We start from the raw sequence: 7,987 nt of genomic DNA on the forward strand, positions 1-7,987 counted from the left end.
ACCTTTGGCTTGTGCCTCTGTGCTGCGGAACTGTTTTGCTCATGTACCGGAAGCATCCAGGGTGACATTTAGAACAGGACGAAAACGAAGGCATGGCTGTGCTGAGGTTGTGAGAGCCGGTGTCCTCTCGCCTATTGCTTCGCTGTGATTCTGATGTCAACGTGTGAGGACTGCAGAGCGTGATGGCGGCGTGGAGCTGCCGGTTTCTTCTCCAGCGGGGAACTCGTCTCGTTTCTCTCCGAACAGCGGCTGAAAGGTGGCTAATGCTAACAGGCTAGTAGCGTCTATGTAGCTGGAGTGAGCTCGAGCATGTAGCTCACACAGACCAGGCTGCTGGGATCAACTAGCTGCTGCGTCCTTCAGTTTAATTCAGTGTCGTCTTTGTTATTTTTTTTTATCTGAGCATCTTATTTAACTATTGTTGACATTGAAATTGTAACGTCATATGTGTAGCTAGAGCTAGTTTACTATTCTCTGCTTGACCTCGTAGTAGCTCATAGAGATCACAAGTAATATCTTTCATGTTTTCTACGTGTGTTTCATTGTTTGTCAATGTTATAGCAACATAAGGATGTTAAATGTTTTACATTAAATAATGTTAAAGGTGCATGCTGTTATTGAGGATGACAGCTGATGAACACTCTACAGTCCCATTCAGTGCTGCAACTGAGTCATGTGTTGATAATGTATTAATATCTGTCTACAAGCAGATCTGGGCAGATGAACATGACTAAAGTCCAACAGGGTTCATTCTGCTCTTTTAATTGGTCATGAAAGCAGGACATCTCTACCTGCTTCCTACTCGTCAGTCCCTGTGCTGACTCCAGGAGACTGAGATGTATTGCTGTGGTCAATACAGTAGCCGTAAATTAAGATCAATTAAAATAATGTTTAGCCTGAATATTTAAGAATTGCATTAAATTGCAAAATTGCTGAAAGGAAAATAGGAATATTAGTAAAAACAGTTTTAAATTTAACTCTAAACAATTTAACTCTCTATCGAATTGATCAATCTTTCAAATCATTGTGCAACATTACCCAGCCCGCCTCTCAAATGTGAGTCTATGCTGCTTTAGTCTTACCGTAAATATAATCTGTTTAACATAATCAGAGGAATTAAGCATCATCACCTTGGAATGTTTCTGAGATTTACTGTCTAGGTGATAAATCGGATTAAAACTTTAGTTGACAAGGAGAAATAATCGTTAGTCACAGCCCTAAAATAAGTTTAATACAAACTTTTAATTATGCAGTGTGGTGCTCTCAAATTGATTGGACTCAGTCGTGTGTGCGTGTCTGGATATAAGCGATCGTATTGCTTGCAAATTACCTGATAACTTGATTTGTCTTTTCTGTCGCAGTCCTCTCCAGACTGTGTCTTGTATCAGGACAGTAAAGACCACAACATGGTTTGAGGAACACCTCACAGAGGACAACCAGGAGTACATGAGGAAGAGTGTTGCAGAGGAATACAAAAGACAGACGGCTGAAAAGCTGAACCCACTCAAAGACGAGCCCTGGCAGCAGCACCAATGGACAGAGGGTCAGTGTAACACTCACTGACAGCTGTGTATACTGCGTCTTGCTGTTGACGGGCACTAAAGCTGTCTTTTCATCTGCTCCTCTTCCCAGGGAGTCGACGAGTTGGGTTGGTGGCCGCGAAGTTGGGGATGGCTCCTATCTGGACGAAAACAGGAGAAAGACATGTAGTCACGATGCTACAGGTGACACACAGACACGCGCACCTGTCGTGTTTTCTTTTGAGCCGTAGCTTTTGCATCAAAATAGCTGCAGGCATTCCTCTGGAAAAAAACGTGTTATGTTTGTCCTCCATAGTGAAATAACCAACAGTGCAGTAAAAGCAGTGAAATTAATTGGATTGCTCTGTAGAGTGTGAAGGAAGAATAACAAACATGGAGCACGTTTGAACCCGCAGGCTTTGCTCGCATCGTACATTTGAAATACCACAGTGTTCCTCAACAAGCCACTGCTCTCGTGCAACAAGGTGTTAACAGGAGATATTTGAAGCCAAGTTTATTCGGATCACGTTTTCATCTCATTTACTAGTCTGTCAGCAAAGTAAATTAAAAGCGAACCGTGGCTGTGTGCGTTCACTCTACTCTTTATTGATCATGACATAATCTAGTCTGTAGCATAACAAACTCCTTTTTCAATTTCGGAAAAAATGTCAGTCAGACATTTTCAGTTTAAATTATTAATGTCAAACTCAAGGCCTCACAGAGTCTCATCAACTTCTGCTGATTCACTTTTGAGGCATATAGTCCCTTTTTTCTTTGAAGCCGAGACAGCAACTGTCTGTCTGAAAGTTAGAATATTTAAATTACTTTTCAGGATTTACGGAACACTTTGGTTGTATCTGAAGCGAAACTGAAGGTTTGTCATAATTCAGCGAATAAGTACAAGACAGGGTAGATTGTTGTTGGTGTGTCACAGGGGATTTATTGTTGTTCTCTTGAGTTACCCTGTGGACTGATATTAAAATGTTTTACATGAGGAACTTAATTATATTTACTTATTGCTCTACTCTATTATAACTTCTCAAGAGGTGAAACCTTAAATGCAATACTGTTCATCTTTCTGATCGTTAAATCCAGAAATCCTTTTTGTTTCAGGTGATGGACTGTCATGTTTTGAATTTTTTGTCCAAAGAAGAATATGACGGACACACAGCCGCTCTCATTGTAGGAGGGAAAAACGCATCACCGTTCCATGTAAGAAAATGACGTTAAAATGATTTGAAAAGTTTTTATCTCGGCTATGAACTCGGATGTGTTGACATTATCTGATTTAAGCTCCGAGCTACTACCTGCTTTTATTTGGGACAGTTTTTTAGGCTTAGCAGACTTTAAATCACCTATAATATATGTTTTATAATACAGCTTATCAAAAGACTGTGTGAAAAATGTGTCAGCCATATTTATCAATGAACCAGATCATTATCATTTAAATTGGCAGCTCTGTTTGGCTTTACAGAACTCCCGGCTCATTGTTCAATTGTCCTTCCCTGTTCACTTTATGATTCACTGCCACTGCTCTCATAGAAAAAACTCTGAAATCCCACTGCACACAACCTTTTCACCACCAAACTGCAGACATACAAAATGAGCCACTAGAAAACTCCACTTTATCGGATGCAGCACCAGTAGATTTAATTGTTTCTACATTCATCTATATTTAATTTGTTAAAATAAAGTTTTATCTTTTCTATTAAATGTTTCACTTGAAACCTGGAAGTGATGAAAACTACATTGAAATTAAAACATTACCTCACTCGGTTGTTTCAAACTTTCATAAAGCCTCTTTCTTTGATTGCAAAAGTTTGGAAGTGTTGAATTCGCACTGAATCGTAACATTTGAGAATTCATCATACCACACTCTGTGCTCAGAATATTAACAGGGCAGCCACAACTCGTCAGCTGGTGCCGAACACTTGATCACTTCAAAATGTCTTATGCATGAAGGATGCGTGCTGTGCATAGATGATTGATGATTTCCACAAAATGCTGCCTAGTCATTCTGTACACACCTCGCACATCTCAGCTCATCTCAGTTCTGGCTACAGTTCCTTTATTGAGGGAAAAAAATCAAATGTGCAAATGTTACTGAATTTCTGTCATTTCCCTGCAGAAATGAGCTCATGTCAGGCCTCTCAGTGCAAAGACCTTTTTATTAATACAGATCCATAATTCAGGAAATTATACTCGCCCACTCAGCACCAGTAACTACGTTTCATCTTAGGTGTCATATTAAATGGGATACAATAGATTTCATAGCTGCTATTTCCCATATTGACTTCATTCAAAAACTATCTGTCACGATAATAATAAACCCCCGAAGGTCTCATTCTGGCTTCAGATGCTTATCAGAAGTGACACACTGAAAAGTGAGGCGACCGTGAGCATTTCGAATCCTCGGATCACTCTGAACCTCCTCCAAAAAATGAAGACTGTGTTTAAAGAGGTGTTTTTTAACAAAATCGCCTCTTTAGTATGTATGAGGAGATATGTTCCTCTTCAGATTTCACATTCGTCTTTCTGAGATGGAAAAAGAACAAGGATTGAATCAAAGTGTAATTTATTCATTGAGTCATGATAGATGCTTGACGGATCGGAGTCAAGGTTTCCCTTTTCGATGGTGAAGTTGTTTTGAATCTCTCACTCAGCTGTATTAACCCTCAGTCAGAGGCAGAGATGGTCAGAGTGAGGAGCTTTGGCAGACTGATATTCAGTCAGCAGAAGGGAAGAAGGAGACTTTCGAGGGACTTTGGGCCTGAGATGAGAGCGAGCCGCGTTAAAGCAAATGTCAGAGACGCTCACTGCCAAGCGTGCGCGCGTACGTCTGTGAGCGTGTGTTCCACTCGCTCATAGCCTGTCACTGTGTCGTATGGTTGATTTTCAAAGGTCAAAGTCCAGCTGCTGCTCAGTGCTTCTACTTCTTATATCACTTTCCCTCCTTTGAGATTTATTTGTTTCCATCATTTTGTCTGACAGAGAACTGAAGCAGAAATGGAGATGTTCAGGAAAGCAGGAGTGCCCCCAAAACAGAAAGTGGTCACCTTTAAAGTCACAGACAACGCCCTCATCAAGCCAGGTATACACGTCACACTTTAGAATCTACGACAAATAGGTTACGTTTTAGTGTTTTTGTTACGCAAAACTACTGAACAGATTTACATGAAACTTTGTGGAGGGGTTGAAGACTGATGTCTATTATTTTGTGCAATTTGTGTAGATCCTAATAATAATCTGGATCTATTTAATTTGAATGTGCTTTCATAATGGGATTATTAGTATTATTATTGTTATTATTATTATCTGGCTTTTGCGGAGGTATGCACTATTGAGTGCCCCTCTAATTGTCCCTATTTTATTTTCATACACATTTTGCTATAAACTCTTGTGTTGTGTGTTCAGGCACTCCTCTGTATGCAGCACATTTCCGTCCAGGCCAGTACGTGGACGTCACAGCCAAATCGTAAGTTCTGCTCTGCCAGCGATCCCTCCTCTGTCGTTGGCTTCTTTTCCTACTGCGTGCCCAAGAAAGATCCGTTTTTATAACATTATCCTCTGAGGCCACTAGTCAACATATTTGAATGCCACCTGCAAATTCGATTTTTCTTGTGTTTGTGTGTAGCATTGGTAAAGGTTTTCAAGGTGTGATGAAGCGATGGGGCTTCAAGGGTCAGCCAGCAACCCACGGCCAAACCAAAACTCACCGTAGACCTGGAGCTTCTGGACCTGGAGGGGTAAGACACACATGCACACACACATACTTACTGTGTAAGAAGCTCATCCACGGACTAGACATGAACAGATTGCTTCCCATAATGCAGTAATGTAATGTGTGTGTGTTCGTTCTTCATCTAGGATCCAGCCAAAGTTTTCAAAGGGAAGAAGATGCCCGGCCGAATGGGGAACATCTTCATCACAGCTTATGGACTGAAGGTACAAACACCCACAAGGACACATGCAGAGTTGTGGCTTAGAACTTTTGTGCCCTTGACACATAATTCATGTCAATATCATCTCTTCCTCCTCCCCTCCATCCCTCTCTCTTCAGATATGGAGGGTCAATACCAAGTACAATGTGCTATATGTTAACGGCTCCGTCCCCGGCCACAGAAACTGCTTACTGAAGGTAAAAAAAAAAAATCACACACACACACACACACACACACACACACACACAGAAGTCGAAAGTCAACCTCAGCGTGCTCAGTTTCTTGACAGAGACCAGTGACCTTGCACCTGTTAAACACCGTCACACCTGCAAGACGGTGTGATCCATCTTCAATGACACTGTGCTGGATCAGCAATGTGTGTGTTTCTCTGTGTGGCAATGAAAACACGCACTTTAATGATGTTAGCAACATCCACAGCATCCATCTCCACACTCAGCATGTTGTGCTCATCTCGTGTGTGTGCGCAGATACACACAACCTATTATTTGTTTTGCCGACAAGCGATAATGAATACAAATGTGCGTTGCATTTCACCCGGCTCAGCTGTCTTGCGCGCACACACACACACACACACACACACACACACATACACACACACACACACACACACACACACACACACACTTTACTCCCCTAAAGAGGTCACATGCAGGTTTATAATGTTTGTTTATTACAGTTGTTTTTTATTATTCTGTACAGCAGTAATGTCCCTTCTGCTGATGAGGAAAAGCTATGTGTTATTTATTCAATTTATGACAGAGGCTGCAACTAATAACAATTTATATTATGGATTAATGTGTTGATTGTTTTTGTGGTAAATCAATTAATTATTTAGCCCGGTAACAGGAACAGGAGCGTCTGCATGACCAGGGAGGATGGCAAGCAGAGAATAAATTTGATTAATGTGGTAACACTAAACAAACACTAAACTTTTTCTTCCAATAAAATGGCTTGTTTTAGTGGCTCAGTGTTGTTAATCATTGCCTCTGCCAATATTTTAGGGCTTCCTGTGTAGAATGCGGACTCTGTCTTCTGTTCGCCGTAAAACAGTTTACAGTCCGACAAGTTTCTTTTATCACACGTCAAACATTTCTTCAAACAAAACACAAACAGCGATTCTTTTTCGAGGTGTTTTAGGTCCAGGCGACAATTAAAAAGGCGATGCGCCATTACCTCTTTTGCTCTCCACATGGACTGTTTCCCCGCTGGCAGCGAAAACCTGCTCAAACATGATCGCTCACACTAGAAACGGAAACCAGAAGACTTCCGCCTCCAAAATCGTGTCCCCCGCCTACAGATTCTACATATTCACACTCAGAATCTGTTAATAAAGGTTATGTGAAAAGCTGTTTGTCAGCTCGGCACAGCTTGCCAGTCGTGGAATGGGTGTGAATGTCAGATTGTCAGTTTTGGAAAGTTGCAGAAATTGTTGGACACAGCGCTGCATGAATTATCTTCTTCCTCCTAAAAGGGGACATGACAAAGTTTGAGAACTTTTCATTTTGGTCCCAAAACAACTGTAGGAAATTGGGGCAAATACCCGTGACACATTTTCCAGCCTCGAAGGTGACATTTCCCAAAGAGAGAAAACGCAGGAAGACAATAAACCCTCACACTTAAGCACCTGTAAAATGCATTTTTACTGACACTGACTATTAAAGTGATTACATTTGCTTTACTCTTTCAGCTCTAATTAAGACAATTGTGTGCTCATTGCTTTTACTCTAAGTGTGTGCGTTTGTGTGTTTGTGTGTTTTCAGATCAGAGACACGATACTGCCAAACAGGAGCTCCACTCTGCTCAACCCTCCTTTCCCCACCTACTTCACCGAAGAGGCTGAACTTGAAGAAGACCTGTACGATGAGAACTTGTTCATTCACACAGACCCGTCATTAGCACTGACCTGACCGACACAACACACACATTTCACATCCACACCTTCACTTGTAAACTGTATCTGAATCCTGTAGTAAAAAGCAATTCCTTTGGATGTCGTGATCCCGCTCTTATTTGTGTGTGTTTTTCATATAACAGTACCAGGCCTTTCTGTTTGATCCGAACAGTTATTATGGTCCCTTTCTCCGAAACCATGGTAACTGTAGGACTGATGATGTCACTTGAGGATCCCCAAGCAGAGAGAGAAAGAAATAGGAAGGGTGAAAAAAAAAAAAAAAAAAGCAATGAAACAAAACAAGAGAGAAGCAGATATGGTGGAGACATTGTGCAATATCTGTGCAGGACTTGGGATGGGAAGAGGAGGAGGAGGATGGGGGGGGGGATAAGCTGGATACAATGAATTGCAGAGTGAAAAGAGTGAGGGGAATGCAGACAGGAGGGGAAAGGGTATATGTAGGTGGGGGAATGAATGGGATTGACAGCACGGAAGCGAAATACAAAAGGGAGTGTGAAGCAGGAGGGAAAGGTAGTGATGAGCCGCTGAAGGTGAGGAGGGCAGAGAGGGAGAGGCTGACAAAGGTTGACATTTGTGCATAAGAGGATAAATGA

General features: G+C 41.5%; 1 protein-coding gene across 1 annotated transcript; it reads left to right on the forward strand.

Annotated features, from left to right (window-relative positions):
* Positions 1 to 7,472, forward strand: mrpl3 (mitochondrial ribosomal protein L3). Its single transcript, XM_034599356.1, has 10 exons — positions 1 to 256; positions 1,362 to 1,543; positions 1,633 to 1,724; positions 2,634 to 2,732; positions 4,512 to 4,611; positions 4,935 to 4,995; positions 5,155 to 5,266; positions 5,388 to 5,465; positions 5,581 to 5,658; positions 7,243 to 7,472. The coding sequence occupies exons 1-10, from the start codon at positions 183 to 185 to the stop codon at positions 7,387 to 7,389; spliced, it is 1,023 nt and encodes a 340-aa protein (XP_034455247.1). The 5' UTR covers positions 1 to 182; the 3' UTR covers positions 7,390 to 7,472.
* The last annotated feature ends 515 nt before the right edge of the window (positions 7,473 to 7,987 follow it).

This window comes from Hippoglossus hippoglossus, chromosome 11 (assembly GCF_009819705.1).
Source record: "Hippoglossus hippoglossus isolate fHipHip1 chromosome 11, fHipHip1.pri, whole genome shotgun sequence".
Lineage (NCBI taxonomy): Eukaryota > Metazoa > Chordata > Actinopteri > Pleuronectiformes > Pleuronectidae > Hippoglossus > Hippoglossus hippoglossus.